The 18,787-nt window shown below is 38.2% G+C and overlaps 2 protein-coding genes and 2 long non-coding RNA genes across 5 annotated transcripts in view; 2 read left to right on the top strand and 2 right to left on the bottom strand.

Annotated features, from left to right (window-relative positions):
• Positions 1-242: 242 nt before the first annotated feature.
• Positions 243-9,802, top strand: LOC107835056 (uncharacterized). The gene is made up of 3 exons (XR_001660885.1): positions 243-379; positions 7,721-7,724; positions 9,791-9,802. It is a non-coding gene; the product is annotated as an uncharacterized LOC107835056 (long non-coding RNA).
• On the top strand, positions 1,276-3,215 carry LOC103132217 (uncharacterized). Of its 2 annotated transcripts, XR_475522.2 has the most exons (4): positions 1,276-1,385; positions 1,493-1,592; positions 1,710-1,930; positions 2,624-3,215. It is a non-coding gene; the product is annotated as an uncharacterized LOC103132217 (long non-coding RNA). The 2 variants fall into 2 exon arrangements; XR_475521.2 differs by having other exon boundaries at positions 1,710-3,215.
• Positions 5,212-7,578, bottom strand: LOC103132216 (probable E3 ubiquitin-protein ligase ARI5). Its single transcript, XM_007543983.2, is given in 5 exon segments — positions 5,212-5,705; positions 5,707-5,783; positions 5,857-6,030; positions 7,182-7,282; positions 7,428-7,578. Coding segments are annotated over 5 exon segments (807 nt in total). The 5' UTR covers positions 7,519-7,578; the 3' UTR covers positions 5,212-5,341.
• Positions 9,803-10,543: 741 nt separating the features above from the next.
• Positions 10,544-18,787, bottom strand: part of LOC103132215 (uncharacterized) — a 13,886-nt gene continuing 5,642 nt past the window's right edge. Inside the window, exons 3-7 of the mRNA XM_007543982.1 lie at positions 16,948-17,051; positions 16,821-16,848; positions 14,453-14,553; positions 11,136-11,309; positions 10,544-11,002 (exon numbers count right to left, since the gene is read on the bottom strand). Coding sequence (XP_007544044.1) covers positions 10,550-11,002; positions 11,136-11,309; positions 14,453-14,553; positions 16,821-16,848; positions 16,948-17,051 — 860 coding nt within the window. The 3' untranslated portion in view covers positions 10,544-10,549. The remainder of the gene's footprint in view (positions 11,003-11,135; positions 11,310-14,452; positions 14,554-16,820; positions 16,849-16,947; positions 17,052-18,787) is intronic.

The raw sequence follows: 18,787 nt of genomic DNA, 5'->3' as shown, positions 1-18,787 counted from the left end.
AGACATTTTTGGCGAAGTTAATGACAAGTGGTCATGACGAAGACATTTTTGGCGAAGTTAATGACAAGTGGTCATGACGAAGACATTTTTGGCGAGGTTAATGACAAGTTGTCATAACGAAGACATTTTTGGCGAAGTTAATGACAAGATGTCATAACGAAGACATTTTTGGCGAGGTTAATGACAAGTTGTCATAATGAAGACATTGTGAATAATGTCAACTTTGTATTAAAAGTGTCATAATTTACCGAACGACGCTTTATGACAACAGTCATAAATAGTCATGAAGACTTATTGATGTTCATGACAGGTGTTAAGTCATGTTTATGTGGGTGTCATGACGGTCTTATTCAATACCCGTCAAATAAAGTGTTACCAAGTTTTCTTTATCAGAAGCTAAAACTGAGGAAAGGCTTGAAACGTGTTGTAATGTGTAAAATGGTTCCCTACTTGGAGCTGGTAACTTCAGAAAACTCAAAATTTATTGCAACTCTCAGCAATTAATTTCCTCCACTTGACTGTCATGGAGGTTTATGTTGTTAATACTAAAGTATGCAGCCTTGGTTTCATTGAGAAACAAGGGGCGACATAAGTATTAGTATAATTTGCAACTTTTTAATAAACAGGGACCAAAAAGTTGGAAAGTTTGCTAATACCCTGAGAGGCATAGAGGCTCCAAATGATATTAAGAATCCCATCTGTCCATCAGGCTGGCTGGATGCTAATCAAGCACATTTATATTACATAAAAAGCCATATACTTAAAGTATACAAAGTATAACTTTAGTTCTTCCAAAAAAGCATGTGAAAGTACACTTAGTACCCTCTAAATTATTATTTTCTACAATTTAATTACTATTAAAATACACTAAGTACAAAATTAGTTCCAAAATATACTTTAAGTTAACTAATCCTAAGCACCCTTGAAGTATACTCATGATTAGTCTGAGTGTACTAATGCTAAAACTTAACACACTTAGTGTATCTATTTTTCACAAGGGAAATCATAAGTTTCTACTTTTGTTTCTTCTACTGGCTACAAGTTCAGCATTTCACTGGGATTCTGTGATATAACTTCATATACAGCACTGTTTATTACCTTCTTTTATCACTTTGACAGCAAGATTTAGAAAGCAATCAAGCCTCGCCAACAATACACATTTAATCTTTTGAAAGCGATATTTTCAACATATCATGAATGCAGCATCTGCCTGGGCATGACCAAAACACATACACCTCGCAAGTACTCCTCGCTGCATCAAACAGAAAGTGAAACTATTCAGCTATTTTAGCTCAATCGAATAGCAAAGTAAGTTGAGAGAGGGTTAAAAAATACTGTGAAAGTCTTTACAAATTACTCTCGGGTATTGAATCTAACAGCTGAAGGTATGGTGTGTTTCTCCTATCCTTTAAGAAAAATCATCAGAAGCGTTAAAGTGTTATTTGCAGTTTTATTTCTTGGTGATTTTCGTGTTGCTTTTCTTCTCTTTTAGAAGCTGTCATGTAACCAGTCAAACCAGTTCAAGTGACCAGGAATGGTTAGCATGTATAACAGAAACGTTTGGAGAGGTTGGTGCACAACCCAAAAAACATGTAAGTATGTCTGTATTCTTCTGTTTCTGACCTCTTCTGTATTCTGACGAAAACATGTTATGTATAAGTAACAATTTAATGTGTATAAAAGTCATGCAATTATGTTTTCTTATCCAGGTTGCTGAAAGGTGTAAATGGTTATAAATACTGAGGGCAGAGTTTCTTTCTTCTGGAGATCTGCAAAGATCAGAGAATGGGGAAAACCTACCAGGTTCTGGCTTATGGGCTCAGAGGGAAGGAGGTTGTGATTGACCTGTGCGACACTGAGGAGCAGATGCAGAGCATTACCGTGGGTCAACTGAAGGACAAGATATTAGAGAAGATGCCTGGGATTCTAGGTAAACTCAATGAGACCATTTAGATAAAAGTTGAACACTGATGTGCTCAATGTAAAACACTTCTTCTCCATTCATCAAAATGACTTAGCCTTTTATTTTGTTCTGTTTTACACTTCCTACAAACAGTACGTCTGTAAGTGTGTTGTAAAATATTTTACAATGTTGTTTTGTTATACTCAGAACACACAAATACATGGTAACAAATATATTATTTTCCCCACAAAAGCAATGTACACACTGTCCATCCCAACCAACACATGCAGTGATCTACACACAGAGCAGAAGAATTTACCTTATAGAGTTACAGTAAGAAAAAACTCTGCTGCATCCTCTCTTCTGTTTTGGACCAGCAACAGCACCTCATCTACATCACAAGTAACGTCTTTTATGTTAAAGCTCTGATTGCTAATTGTCAATCAGTGTGACAGGTGTTTGTGCGTGTGACGCATCAGTGTGCATAGTAAGGCAATTAACTTAGAATGACATTGTGTGTCTTCTGGAAGCAAAATATTCACATCAACTGCAGAAAACTGTGTGTAGTGTTTTAGAACTTAAATTTCAGTGTAAAGCAGGAATTGTTCAGGGGATTGGTGCATGAGTTACATGTTGTGATCATTGTGTCTCAACTACCAGTATTTGTGTTTAACAGTCAAGAAAAACTGTAACTTGGACTCTGGGTGTGCTTGTTTACAGGACGAGAGAACCTCCTATTGATCTTTGCAGGCAAAATATTGAAAGGAGACACATCGCTGCTGCTTGACTATGGAATCCAAAACATGTCTGTCATACTTACAATTGTTACAGTACGTGATAGAGGAGGAGGTGGGATGGGTGATAAGGAGAGTGAAACTCGAAGAAGTAACGAATTTGATATGCCTAATATGTAAAAGTCAAATTACATTTTTTGTGGGTCCAAAGTGAATAATTCTGCACCTTTAAATATTTGCCAACATTAACTGGAACCACATCTGTTCTCATCCTGATTTAAACATGTTTTAACACTAGGACTACCAGGATTTTGAAAAATTTCTATCTCTACCAAGAGGGGCCAAATTGGGTATCTTCCTAGAACTACAGAGAGAGGGCCAAACTGGGTTATTAGCATTCAAATGTGGCCAAACTGGCCCCTCTCTGGTACCTAGAGGAAGAGTCCCATTTTGGGTATTGTTGGTAGTCCTAGTGTTTTAAACATGTTAAATATTTCTCACTTCCTGTCACATATTATATTTTATCAACACTGTGTGGTAGAAGTATTTGTTGTTTCTTGTTTTTTTTCAGGGAGTGAAGCAGCAAAAACATTTGTTCTTTTTAATAATGTTCTTCAGCTTTGTATTAAAGTTTTTTTCAGTCACTTTGGTGCATTTCTCAAGTCATTGTTGGCATTTACAAAACAGTAAGCGCATTTCTCAAAACAATTTGTACAAACAGCAAAAGAGCATGGGTTAGCTCCAAAATCTAATCACTTTCTCAAAATCTTTAGTTCATTTCATGGAAAAAAAATTACTTTAACAAGTCTGGATGAGAGAAAGAAAGAAATTTATTAAAACCTTGCAGGGTGAGTTAAAAATGTAGAGTCAATGGAGTCTGTCAAGTCTGCTCTGACAGTTGATTCTGGCTGATATTTAAAGGTTCTGGTATCTTGAAACAGCAGGTTGTCACTGTTTGTGCATGTTTCCCAACAAATAGAAGAGAGGCTTGATTTAGCTATAGGTGTGAATCCTTGATTGTTATGAACCAAGGATTCTGTGGAGCACAACACAGATGGCCTTTCCATTTGTCTATTGTTAATTAAAGGGGATTGTTCTTTGATGTTAAACAGGGTACCCTAATGCTGAGAAGTTCTGTAACACTTAGTCTCCAGAATCAAGGATCTCTCCCCTGCTGTTATATGACACTGTAGCGGGCCATGTGGGAGGAGCTTGACCAGTCTCATGATTCGCCCAGATTCTCCCAGTTCTTCATTTTTACATTTGAGTTCTCAACAACCCCATCACACCGTATTCCCCTCCCTGTCCTTCTGTCTCTAGATCACCCGTCATCAATTTCTTTTGAAAGTGAGCAAACCACCTACCATGCAACTAATTAATTTTTGGCTTACTAGTAATCCATAAATCTAGGCATATAGAGAGCACAATAGTAAGAAACAGTATTGATGTGTAATGGGCTTGAAAGAAAATCGATTCGACATCAATTTGTGCTTGTTGTGAGATCCTGTAAAGCTTAGATCAGCTAAAAACAATTGAGCTCCTTTTAGGATGGAATAAAACACTTAGTTATAAAAATTATGTTTTATTGTTTAATTTGAGGTCAAAGAAGAAATTATTGTTGCTGCAAAATATTACATGAGAATAAAAATGTTATAAATATCATTTGATGCCAGCCAGAAATGAATATGTTTCACTGTTATCAATCAATCAATCAATCAAATTTTATTTGTATAGCACATTTCAGCAGCAAGGCATTTCAAAGTGCTTTACATAATTTTCAAAACATCGTTTGACAAGGAAAAAAGTGAGAAAGAAGAATAAAAAGAAAGTAAAAAGAAAAGATGAAATCGTTAAAAACATTAAAAACATCAAATACGTTGAAGGCATCAATTGCCATAAGCAACTCTAAACAGGTGGGTTTTAAGTTGAGATTTAAAGGCACCCAGTGTTTCAGCTGTTTTACAGTTTTCTGGAAGTTTGTTCCAAATCCGTGGTGCATAGAAACTGAATGCTGCTTCTCCTCGTTTGGTTCTGGTTCTGGGGATGCAGAGCAGACCAGAACCAGAAGATCTGAGTTGTCTAGACGGTTGGTACAGCAATAACAGATCTTTAATGTATTGTGGTGCCATACCATTCAGTGATTTATAAACTAGCAACAGTATTTTAAAGTCTATTCTTTGAGCTACAGAGAGCCAGTGTAGGGACTTTAAAACTGGTGTTATGTGCTCCATCCTCCTGGTTTTAGTGAGAACACGAGCAGCAGCGTTCTGGATCAGCTGCAGCTGTTTGATGGATTTATTAGTCAGACCTGTGAAGATGCTGTTGCAGTAATCAATGCGGCTAAAGATAAACGCATGGATGAGTTTCTCTAGATTGCGCTGAGACATCAGTCCTCTAATCCTGGAGATGTTCTTCAGGTGATAGAAGGCCGACCTTGTGACTGTCTTGATGTGGCTCTGAAGGTTCAGGTCAGAGTCCATCACTACTCCCAGGTTTCGGGCCTGATCGCTGGTTTTCAGTTGTAATAACTGAAGCTGTGCATTGATTCTAGTTCGCTCCTCTTTAGGTCCAAAGATAATAACTTCAGTTTTGTTTCTGTTCAGCTGGAGAGTTAATAAACAAAAGGAACATTTTTAATTTTTGAGATTATTTCATCCAGGTTTCAGTACGAAGAGCTCAACAGGAAGCACCTGTTTCTGCAGTTTCACTTCCTGTGCCACACAGGTATGGTTGTCTGTCTGGGAGCCACACCATCACTGCAGGGGATGAAGTAGGAGCTGGTCTTCAGACACTCAGGAGTCAGCTTCAGACACACAAAGCAGAACTCCACCTGGCAGCGAGGACAGGTGATGTTCTTGCAGCCCGTCTTGTCGTGCTCCACCTTATGTCCACAGGTGGGACAGGCCCTGATGGAGGGACAGCCATCGACCCCCGGGACCCGAGGGAAGGATGTGGTCTTGCAGGTCCTGAGCAGCTCCAGGTCGTGGTTTTTACAATCATCATTGTCACAGCGATTGGAGCGTGGAGCTGGACCTTTCCACGGCTTCAAGCACTGCCAGCAGAACTGGACCTGTTTCTAAACTAAGCACTGAAACGCAGAGGTTAGTCAGGTCCTTTCTTTCAACGTAGCTCTTACACCCAGGGCACTGAAAGAGGAAGACATGATGGTTTAAGTAGAGCAGTTAAAGTGAAGACTGACCTGAAGTTAGAGACACTTACTTCTCTAAACTCCTGGTACTCTGCAGCAGCCAGACGAGCGATGGTCTCCTCAAAGTATTCCATCTCTTCAACGCTCAGGTCCGCCAGGCGACGCACCTCTCGATACGGCCACACAGCGTCACATTTCTTCTTGGTGTGTTTGTTTAAAGCAGGACACCTGAACTTGTACTGACCCTAAGATGGTCAGACAAAAGCAACGTGTTAAAATAAAGATGCGGAACAACTGGTTTGGTGTTTGAACAAATGGGTAGGGGAATATTGCATGGTCCTATTTTAAACAAAAGTTATTTGGACTTTTTTAAAGTTTTCTCAGTCACATTGGTGCATTACTTCTAATTTTGACATTTGCAGCTAGTTCATGAATTGATGTGAACAATGAAGATAATTGTATGTTCACCAACTTGTGGCCGGAGTAGTTGGTGAAACATATTTTTCACAAAAACAAGCACAAGTAGAAAAAAGCTACAATCTTTTTAACCACTGTGTTTCTGAGAAGATTTCAGACTGTTGTCAAATATGACAAATGAATTGTTAATAAACTATATACCATCTTAGACCTGTAACTCATCCTTAACAATTTGTTACAGAAACCTGGAAAAGTTAATTAGAGGGTTAAATACAAGGAAACTGATCCATGCAAAACCAAGAGCAGATAAATTAATTAATTTGCACTTTATTTCTACTTTATTGTTTGTTTGTTTTTTGATATGATGCAATGTCAGTTGCATAAAGACTTTTATGTTCAATGTGTTCATTTGAACTATTAAACTTTCAAAAATAAAAACACATTAAAAGGCATAACAATAAGAAGAAACTAGTAAAAAAGAATATGTTGCATATAAAGCATGTGTGATGTTATTAAGTACCTGATCGCATTTAGACGATCCAGCAGGGGATCGTCTAAATGCTTCCCGATGGCGCACATTTACAACGCAGTTAAAATCTCTCCTCTTACTGATAATGTATTAAAGGTTTCTGATTACATTTATGATGCATTCTCTCCATCATAAATGTAATCATTTATGATGATTACATCATCATAAATGATGCAGGCAGACACCAAATGAAATGAAGTTCACTCTATAATTATCCTTTTACTCCCTGATGATTATACAGCCTTAAAGAGAACAATGTTGTTAATGAATTTCACTGTTTGGACTAAATTTGACTTTGGAAATTTTCTCCTCTTATCTACAATGTCTTTAGTTGTGCATTGGAACTATTTAAATTTCAAAATAAAAGCATGTTAAAAGGTATAACAATGAAAAGAAATTACCAAAGAAAGAAAATGTTGCATATAAAACATGTGTGATGTCATTACGTACCTGATCCAGCAGGCTGCGACACCAGCCAGTCAGAGATTGTGGAGTGACAGCGTGACCACAGGACATTTCAGCTCTAAGACCCTGTTCATCATCATCACTGACTAATAGAGCAGACAGTAAGTTGGACACTCTAATAGTGGACATTAAACTGAAAAAAGTACAAGTAAAAATTGATTTAGAAGCAATCAAGTTTTACATAAATATAAGAAATACTGATAAAACAGCAGCTTAGTTTTCAGTCCTTACAAGGAGGATTCAGGTCATCAGGTCTGTCCACAAATCTCAGCGTTGTGTCGAGGGGGTCAAATCTTTTCTCGTCCTGATCTGAGCTGTTCATTTCAGACCTACTTAGTTCTTCCAGTTTGTCGGCTAAAAGCGTCTGCCCTCAACCAGGAAATAATCTGAGACGTCAGGCTGTCACGACACTCCTAAAGCAAGCTTTGTTTTTACTTTTAGTTTCTTCTTCTGCAAATTTAAATGTACAGGATGTACATGAAGCGAAACTGTCTGGCTGAATGCATTCATTTTTACACTCATAGTAATGTATTGTAACTTAGAGCAAGGGAATAAAATTAAAACACAATGTTTTCAAAACTTATTACAGAGGTCTTTAGTGAAGCGAAGTTTAATGGAAAAGAAAACACACCCTGGTTATTGAAAATAACCAAACGCCACAGGAAGTTACTACTCCCAGAAAATGTAGTGACTTCCTGTAGATGTCACTAAAGGGAAAACTTTTAGATCCTTTTTCCTTCCACTGAATGCAGTTTTTCTCAGTCACTGGTGAATCTCTCAGAACAGAATTTAAAGTCTTAAAACTACTTGTTCAATCTTCAAAACATTTTGTCACTTGTGCACATCAAAAAATCAGCTTCCTGTTCCTTTGTTTATGTAGATCATGCAAATCAAAATATATTATGCAGTCTCTGTTGAATAGTCTTGATCTCCACAACGTTTAAGCAAAACTTCGTTGTAAATGTTTTAACATGCAAAATGCTAGAACAAGTCATCATAATATGTCAATGATATTTCTATACATTTCTGTTAGACTTTTTTCTAAATCTGTCCTGAATTGCTAATTTACTCCCAGGTGAATCCTGAGTGTCTCCAGCGAAGGTAAATGTGTGAAGCACTAGCTGAAATAGATTTGACTAATCAGTTTATGAGTCAGTTTACTCTCATTAGTTATCAAAGATCAGATCAGTCTCATAACTAATGAAACTAATTCAGTCTGAAACATGAAGGCTTTTTTTCTTAAGATATTTCTTATTCATTCAAGGAGTCATCTATCATCATGGAATAATCTGTTTATTAAAGGATGAAATTATCTTTAATTTTAATGGACTAATGTTTTCATCAATCCACACTCTGGTATTGATGCCAGGATGGAAAGACAGTAGCAATCTTAGAAAAGCAATTGTGACTGCCTGTAGGTTCCTAATTAATGAAGCCATAATCTTGACTCTCTCTTTATTTCCCTTTTAGTCCACTTGATGATGAAACAGAAAAGATAAACAGACTGGATCCTGTTGATAAAGTTCAACTGTTTACTTCGAAAATAAAAACGATGCAGATGTAACTTATTTACAAGAACAATAAAGGGTAAAATAATAATACAAATAAGGGTAAAAAACTGTGTGGCGCCACTTCAACTCTTGTCCAGTCTAGTCACACCTTAAAAGACGGCTTAACTGTCTAATAAGCAATTACATTCAATACAGTGTCTAATGCAATTCCTATGCTTGAGAGGTTTTAACTAGTAAATAATAATTTTTATCCTAGTAAACTTAAATAAGAAATATAAACTTAGATTATCTTCAAGGTCTGAATCAACTAAAACTGAATTTAGGCTTCTACACTGCCCGTCAGTCTGGAAGGGCTGTTTGATGACTGTCAGCCTAAAGTGAGAAAGATTATTCTCAAATTGAAACACTTCAAGGATTATGAGTATCAGAGGCGGTGAAACAGCGAGCTCACAGAAAGGGCTCTTTGGTGCTTTGTCAGCTGCTTTCATATCTCAGTAAAGGTCAAGCTAGTTCAACTGGATCCCGTCCCCAACTGGTGTCAAAATGAAACAAAAGATGAAAATCTTCTCTCATATGTGGAGATGAAAATGTTTGCCAGTCAGAGGAGTTTTTGCTTTAAATAACTGAAGGGTAGATCTGAGTTCAGCACATCATCAACATTTAACACTGTAGGTGTGTAAATGATAAACAGACACATTGAACTACTTGAGATTATTTTGTAATGTGCACTAATAAAACAATTAAACTTAGCCATAATTATAGGAACCTTTCATCATTGTGTAAATATAATGCAGCTGTTATGGTGCAGGGGCCAAAGCACAACCCACAAATGAAGGCTTCAGTCCTTGTGGCGGTGGTCGCAGGTTTGATTCCCAGTCTGGTGACATTTGCCGCATGTCTTCTCCCTCTCTCATTATTGTCTTTCCTGTCAGACTATTTTCAAATAAAGGCCACAAGAGCCAAAAAAAACCTTTAAAATATTTATAATGCAACAGTTGATTAAAGTTACGAAAATTTGCGCTACATATGCCATGCTTAGTTATTCTGAATAATGACTTCAGTTAAATTATAAGCTGCCTAAAGGCTAACCTTTAAACAGGTGAGTCTTTGGACTTACCTGCCTAAACATTAGTTTTACACCCAACTGCACTTAATACAGACCAGTCATTAAACACAATCTGTTTAAATGAACTTTATTTGTTTTAAAAGAGACAAAATCAGATCATTTACATATTTGAAAAGCAAGTTAGACTAAAAACAAAGAAGAAAACTGTTAAAGGTAATGAACATGAAAAGAAGACCTGGAAGACTGGGTGCCTTTAAATCTCAACTTAAAACCCACCTGTTTAGAGTTGCTTATGGCTAAATTAGGATTAGAGTGTGGGTTTTGATGTCTTCAATGTTTTTGATGTTTTTAATGTTTTTATCTTTACTTTTTATCTTTGTTTTTTATCTCTTTATGTAAAGAAGTTTTAAAGGTTTGAGTTCTTGTCAAATGGCGGTTTAACTAAAGTCCTACAGTAGGAAAGGCTTGTAGAGCCTCTTACTTTGGAGAAGACCCCATAAGGGCAAGTCCTCATGTGGATAATGTTTTTATTTTTTATTTTATTTAAATTTTATTATTTTTTTATCTTTATTTTAATTTCTTTTATTTCTCTTTCTCACTGTTTCTTTTTCTTAAAATCTCTCTGTTTCTCATTGTTTATTCAATGTCACATGCTGTTTTTTATTTTAATTATGTAAAGCACTTTGAAATGCCTTGCTGTTGAAATGTGCTATACAAATAAAATTTGATTTGAACATTTTTAATATTACAAAATTAACTTTGCTAAGAAATAACTTTCACTTCCTGTGCCACACAGGTATGGCTGTCTGTCTGGGAGCCACACCATCACTGCAGGGGATGAAGTAGGAGCTGGTCTTCAGACACTCAGGAGTCAGCTTCAGACACACGAAGCAGAACTCCACCTGGCAGCGAGGACAGATGATGTTCTTGCAGCCCGTCTTGTCGTGCTCCACCTTATGTCCACAGGTGGGACAGGCCCTGATGGAGGGACAGTTCTCGACCCCCTGGACCTCAGGGAAGGATGTGGTTTTGCAGGTTCTGAGCAGCTCCAGGTCGTGGTTTTTACAGCCATTGTCACAGCGATCGGAGTGTAGAGCCGAACCTTTCCACGGCTTCAAGCACTGCCAGCAGAACTGGACCTTTTTCTTCTGGTCTGCTGTGCAAACTAAGCACTGAACGCAGAGGTTAGTCAGGTTTTCTCTTTCAACGTAGCACTGACAGCCAGGACACTGTTGGGCAAAAAGGAAAAGAAAAAGAAAGAAAAGAAAAGAAAAGACAGGAAAGAAAGGAAAAATTTTGGTCTATTGCTGAAATCTGCAGAAGACGATTTGATGAATAGTGTTGACTTAGCATGCCACTTACGGTTTTAAAATCACAGTACTCTGCAGCAGCCAAACAGGCCATGGTCTTTTCAAAATGCTGCATTTCTTCAGTGGTCAGGACGGCCAGGCGACGCACCTCTTGATACGACCACAGAGCGTCACACTTTTCCAGGGTACCATCCTTTATAGCTGGACACTTAAATTTATACTTGCCCTGAAATTTAGACAACAGTATTATTAGTGCAGATTATATTCTCATTATCAAGCATTACATTTCCAATTCATCTGGGTTTGGACAACACAATATTCTGAAAGATGAATTTGATGAGTGAAGTGTTCAGAGTCTTACTGAGCAGCTGTCAGTTAAGTTTATAAAGTAACTTGCGCCACAGTCAGTGACATTTGATGAATTGTTATGGGAAAGCTACTTAAATCTATGTCTGTTAACAGACATCTTAATCCTACTTGTCAAGGACTAACAAAGCATTCCCATTTCAATGAGAATCTACAAAATGACATGGACATCTCTCTGGTCTCCTACTGTAGTCCTATAAATAAGCTCAGTTCCTTCTACCAGTAGTCACTGATGAAGATGAACCAGCCGCAGTCAGAACTAGACAGGACTCCACCCGATGTCCATCTAGGGATGGACAACTACAACAACAGAAAAATGCCTTTCACCATACTGTCTTGAATGTATTTCCTCTGCCCTCTACGTTACGCATGCTTTTCTTCTATCTTTTCTTAAACTGTTGTGCAATGTACAGTTAAAACCAAAACTATTCATATACCAAGCTATCTGCTTCTGATAGCAAAAGGACAAGGCAAAAGGAGCATTGGTTGTAGAAATTATAATTTATCCATATTAATTTACTGTATCATTGATTTCAAAACTGTTGAAGATCATTTATATGGATTTCCATAACCAATGAGAAAATCTTATGGACATCACAGTAATCAAATTCTTCCTGAGCAGCTTTTTGAACATCTCTATGGGTATTTCTGATGATTTATCTTTTGTTATGAACTCCAAGACTTTGAGGTTTCCCTGCCATCACTTTAATCTTTTGCTTTCTCCACAGGTTCTCTGTCACATTTGAGACCTAGATGATCTCAAAATATCTTGAAGTCAGAAACATGCTTTAAAAAATATGAATAGAATTGTGAATAAACTTGGTCTAGAGGCACTTCAGTACGACCTGTTATTTCACAGGATGGCTGGAGAACATTTCACTATTGTTCTGCTGTTATCTAATGCAGTGTTTTTCAACCACTGTTCCACGGCACACTAGTGTGCCGTGAGTGATCGTCAGGTGTGCCGTGGAAATTATTCGATTTCACCTATGGTACCGTATTTTCCGGTCTATAAGATGCTACTTTTTTCCTAAACTTTGAACCATGCGGATTGTAGCCCGATGCGGCTTTTCTGTGTATTTTTCTTCAACCACCAGGGGGCTCTCTAGCAGGAAGTGAATCATTAGAAGTCAAAATTGTAAATCAAAGAAGAACGCGCTAATTTTCATTTAGAACAAGCACATACTAGCAGCAGGCACAACGGAGAAATGTTTTCAAACTCATATGATGCAGCTTTTAAGTTGAGGGCTGTCGATCTGGCACTACAGGAGGGAAATAGAGCCGCTGCACTTAAGCTTGGTGTGAACGAAACCATGGTTCGACTTTGGAGACGTAGTGCTGCGTCCTTAATATATCCAGCAGCCCTCTGCTAGGTCCTTATGGAAAACCAGTTGTTTTTTTTTTAATTGAAGGTGTTAGTATGGTGCGCTCTATAGTCCGAAAAATACGGAAATTGGTTTTAAAAGATTTTTTGAAAATGAATTATTTGCTAATAATGCCATCTTCGAGTGTCTGCTGTAGTAGTGACTAGCGGCGTAATGATGTAACTTTCTTACCACTAGATGGCAGTAGGTACAGAGCATTTTACATTAAAACAGAGAATTAGTGAGTCATGAACTTACAGGTAGCGGTGAGAGCATCGTATTTAGCAAGACTGTGACGACAGTGATGAAAAAGACAGTGAAGCTCAGCAGTAGTTGGAAAGAACATGGGTCCATTTCCCACAACATGTCTATGTGAAAGTGAGCTTCTCAAGCCTGGATACTATAAAAACTGAAACCAGAGAGAGACTGAGAGCTGTTGAGGAAGAGCTTTGTCTTTCTTCAATTTCTGCCAGGAAATCAGCTGTTTTCATTCAAACATGCACAGGTTTCACACTAGATGGGTAAAATATACAGATATTGACATTTTGTACATGCAACTCTTCATATTGTAACAGTGAATATGAAGTGAAATCTTTCCCAAATATTATTGCTTCTTTCAGAATAAGAATTATTTTCTGTATTCTGGCTAAAAGAATGCTTGTGGGTTAGTTTGTAAAAAAATTTGAAGTTTTCTACAACTTTTTTAAATTTAAGACCACAGTGTTGTGGCCCTGTTCAGCTGTTCAGATGTATTTTTGAAGTGGACATGTTACGTGCAATTTGAAATAAGAAATGTAAAATGTGATAAAAATACATTTTTGTGTTTATTTGATTCCTATTCAAGATACTTTGATAAGAATGACTATATATGTAATATAGGCGGCTACAGAGTATCTTTGTTTACATTTTTGGTTGGTGGTGTGCCTCGAGAATTTTTCAATTAAAACAGTGTACCTTGGCTCAAAAGGTTGAAAAACACTGACCTAATGTGATCCAAGTAGTGATCCAATTATGTTTTTCAAACTTAATTTATTAAGTTGGTTTAACTTGAAAAATTTAAGTCAGTCTTACTCAAATTATTTAGCTTACTTCAGTTAAAGAAATAAACTAATAAAAATATATTTTTGGCCCAGGGAGCCTTTACTTGAAAGTAGTTGGACAGGAAAATGGGTAATGACAGAGTGGAAGACATGCAGCAAAGGTCATCAGTCTGGAATCGAACTTGCGATGACCACCCTGCTGCTTATGAGGGTTGTACTCTACTCCTGCACCCTGGCAAAGACTTCACATCATGACATCAGATGTAGGACGTCATGAGGCATTGGCCTTAATTGTTTTAATCAAGTCAAAGTAAAAAGCTTATTTAAGTTAAAATGTGTAACTTTTAAGTTAATTAAACACTAAAAAGTAAGCTTTTATCACTAAACCAAAAGAATTAAGTGAGATTAATGTAAATAAGTCCATAGAATGACCTACAGCCCAAATACACTTTTTAGAGCATAAAGCTGGGCCAGATGTGTCACTATGAACTTTATGCTGGAACGTTGCATGAACAGCATGTCTGAACAATGTTGCATAGAGTACACTTCAATAATACATGAGCTAGAGAGAAAACTAAACTAAACTTTTAGGAAACTACCTGATCCAGCAGGCTGTGACAAAATCCAGTGAGGGTTGACGGAGTGACAGAGTGACCGCAGGACATTTCCACCCGGAGACCCTGATCTTCATCGTCCAGGGCTAAACAGAGCAGAGAACAGACCCAAAAACAATGAGCAATAATAAAAACACGTGTCTTCTTGTTTTAAGGACTCAAAAAAAAATGTTCCCCCCATTTCTTTGAAAATAAGATATTGGTATTCTAAGTGGGTTAGACTTTATTTGAAGGGTTGTGTATAAGACTCACATGATACTGTCATAAACACCTGTTGGGAACATGCTAAAAGGTGTCATGTCATTCGGTAAATAATGACACCTTTAATGCAAAGTTACTTTAAAAGTTGGATTAGAAGTCCATTAAAAGTGCCAACTTTGCATTACTTTGTAAATGACACTTTAATGCAAAGTTGGCACTTAATGACTTTCAAGGCAACTTTTAAAGTAACTTTGCATTAAAAGTGTCATTATTTACCGAATTACACTTCAGGACAACAGTCAGACATTCATAAAGACTCATTCATGTTTATGACAGGTGTTATGTCATATTTATGCAGGGTGCTCATGGTCTCTAGTGGCGAAGCAGTTTGAAAGCTTCATTGCCTCATTATCAAGCTGGTCACCGCTCGTCATGCAGAGCAGGCTTGGAATGTGGGAATAACCTACCGGGATAAATCCATTCTCCTGTCTCTTCTCTGGGCCTATTCCCCTTCACAAAGAAACTTTCCAAAGACAAAGATCTGTTTCTTACTCATTTTGCTGCTTGTGGGATCAATGTTGGCACGCAAGACGTAACTGAGAGAATCCGGTTAAAGGATTTTCAAAATAAAATCAGTCATTCAATCACTCGATGGTCCCACTTGTTGGTCAGAGTCAAACCTCAAGTTCATGTTGCTGATGTTTTATGAGTCATTAAGTTAGTCTTGTTTGCCATCTCTCAGATCGTGATGAGCTGTTTGGATCAAGCCTGGAGCCAAGTCCTGTCAAGAACTCATCCGCGACTGCTTCTTGCCTAACCAGACACCACTGCCGGCTGCTCTCCTCCCGTTACCATCTCAGAGCCTCAGCACTTACCTGGATCCTAGCCTCTCCCTCAGCATCCACCTCAGTCTAAGAGACAAACCTGAGCCGGCCAGCCTTTCCCGTTTCCCACAGTGCAAAGCTGAAAAATATCATTGTCAAGATTTACTGTTAATAAATCATCACTGAATCAAAGATCCTCCAGCTTTATGTGCGAGCCTGCATGTGGGTTAAGAAACTCAAATCCAACCTAACAAAGAGACATGGCCAAGGTAAGGCAGGCTGAAACCAAACCGTCACTGAACACGAAGCCGAAACATCAAGACTGGGCCGAGAAATGTCCAAAGACAGATTATGCAGATGTTTTATTGACTGATGAGATGAGAGTGACTCTCGATGGATCAGATGGATGGTCCACTTAGTGGATTAATAACGGGCACACAGCTCCACTTCCAGTCAGAAGCCAGCAAGGTAGAGGTGGGTGTTCTGGTATTTCTGAAGATGATCTGGTTGGACCTTTTCGGGTTAAAGATGGAGTCAAAATCAACCCCTAAACCTGCTGCCAGTTTTTAGAAAACACTTTCTTCAAGCAGTGGTCCAGGAAGAGCTGCATGTTTCATAAACAACTATTTCTATGCAGGACAAATCTCCATCACAGGAACTGAAATACTCTCTGTGTGACTACCATCAGTTTTATAAAAATAAAAAACTGGTGATTTGGTCTTTTCTTCACTTGACTTGAACCTACTTGAGAACTTGTAGGCAGTTCATACAGAAGGTTTAGTGGAAGAAAACAGTCCAGCTCTATGAACAGCATCTGAGACGCTGAACAAAAAGTTAATCGTCAACAGATTCAGAAACTGGTTTATTGCTGGGTTTTAAAAGAAGAATGTCTAATTTTATTATTTTTTTTACAAAGTTTTGAGTTGTTTATATTCTCACTTAGATGAAAATAATTAAATGAGAGAAGGAGAAATGTTTTTCATTTAAATGTGTAATAATTCTGCATGATAGTTGTATAATAATTGTGCAGATATAGATACTCCTCCCAAAAAGCTAAAACCTCATATTACTTTCTTAAACATTAATTTTTGAGGAATATTAATATTTTGATAGGCTGGTAAAAAACCAGCCTCTTGCTCTATTCTTTGCTTCATACAGAGTTTTAATTAAATGTCACACACACACACACATACACGCGCACACACACATATGTATATGTGTGCATATATATGTGTGTGTGCGTGCGTGTGTGTGTGTGTGTGTGTGTGTGTGTGTTTGTGGGAAATGATCATTGGGCTGTTTTGCCCAAAAAGTCACAGTGAGTTTACCTGGGTTCAGCTGATCCACGGTTTTTCTCTGCAATAAGAATGCATACTTTCTTATTATTACATCTATGGGAAGTTAAACTTATCTGTAGTCTGAATCAGTCACAGGAGGCAGCTGTCCACCACGCACTTTTAAAATCAAATGTATGGTGTCCTCTTTTTGGATTCGACATTCAAACAACCGTTTTATGTCCTCCAGCTGTTTGCCAGCAAAGAACAATCGTTGCCGGTCTTCTGCACACACAACAAACAAACACATTTAGAGTCATAGTCAATATTATACAAGTACACCAAAATAAAACATTTTAAACAACATAGCTATTATATATGGAGGACCAAAACTGACATAAGAAATAAAAGCATAAATATATACTTAGTTTTTCCTTTTCCTTATACATGAGTTTCTGCCAAGTAATGTATATATTTTCTTTTTCATTTCCCCTAAACATGCATTTTTGTCAAGTAAATATTTTGTTTTGTCTTTTCCTTATCCACCTTATTCCTACGCCCCATGATGCTTTGCGTGAATTATGGGCGCGACTTCCGCCGCAAGCCGGAACTGTCATTTGTTACCCTCATGCTAACCGGCTCTCGTCAGAGCTTTTAGGCAATAAAATACGTAGGAACACCAGCGATCAAAGCTTAAATGTGACAATATCAGTTTACTGCAACCTACAGCTATTGCGGGGAGGCATGACGACTTGAAGAAATGGCTGCATTTCTTCAAGTTGCACTAACATATGTATCTAGCTACCCGCACTAGCATGTAGTTACTTCACTGACTCAGTTGCTTCGGATGCAGATGTGGGTTATCTTGAATTTGTTGCAGCCACAAACTGAATGTGGTGTCATTATTAGAGTACAGCCACAAACAGCACAATAGCTCCACAAGCTCCACAAGGGCATCTTACGACAACAGAGCTTTGGGACCAACATCACTGCATCAGACATTGTGGGGCGTTTACGTCTCACGCAGTCGCTCAGTGCATTCTTTACATGCCTCAGATCTAAACAAACTTTATCCCGGTGGTTTTATTGTGTTCATGACTGCAGTGAAGTTAGTTTCTAGTTGGATATTGGATATTCTAATATCCGCCGAGCAAGCGACGTTTAGTTCAAGGTTCATCCGATTAATGAATGCTAATTTCGGCCAGCTGTTCTCCAGCTCCCTCCTCAGCGCTCGGAGGTTCACTTAGGGACTGTCAACAAATCTCCGAACCAAACACTCCTGTCAAACAAATGTTAATAAATGCCTTGCCTTGTGACCAACTGATACCAAAAAGTGGTAATTCGTGCTTTTACACCCTCTATTAAAATGTCATGGTCATCTGACCTGACTGAACCTACTTGAGAACTTGTAGGCAGTTCATACAGAAGGTTTAGTGGAAGAAAACAGTCCAGCTCTATGAACAGCGTCTGGGAAGCTTCACAAAAAGTTAATTGTCAACAGATTAAGAAACTGGTTAATTGCTCGGTTTTAAAAGAAGGGTGTCTACATTGGTTACTTTTTTAAAAAAAAAAAACAATTTTTTACAAGGTTTTGAGTTGTTTATAATTCTCACTTAGATGAAAATAATTAAGTGAGAGAAGGAGAAATGTAATAATTCTGCCTGATAGTTGTCTACTAGTACTACTACTACTAGCAGATATAGATACTATAGATAGTCCCCCACCCCCCCAAAAGTTCCATCCATCCATCCATCCATCTTCTTCCGCTTATCCGGGATCGGGTCGCGGGGGCAGCAGCTTCAGAAGGGAGGCCCAGACTTCCCTCTCCCCAGCCACTTCTTCCAGCTCCTCCGGGGGAACCCCAAGGGGTTCCCAGGCCAGGCGAGAGGCATAGTCCCTCCAGCGTGTCCTGGGTCTCCCTCGGGGCCTCCTCCCGGTGGGACGTGCCCGGAGCACCTCACCAGGGAGGGGTCCAGTAGGCATTATGAACAGATGACCGAGCCCCCTCAACTGGCTCCTCT

The sequence above is a fragment of the Poecilia formosa genome, unplaced genomic scaffold (assembly GCF_000485575.1).
Source record: "Poecilia formosa unplaced genomic scaffold, Poecilia_formosa-5.1.2 Scaffold959, whole genome shotgun sequence".
NCBI lineage: Eukaryota > Metazoa > Chordata > Actinopteri > Cyprinodontiformes > Poeciliidae > Poecilia > Poecilia formosa.
This window is presented reverse-complemented; position numbering and strand designations above follow the sequence as displayed.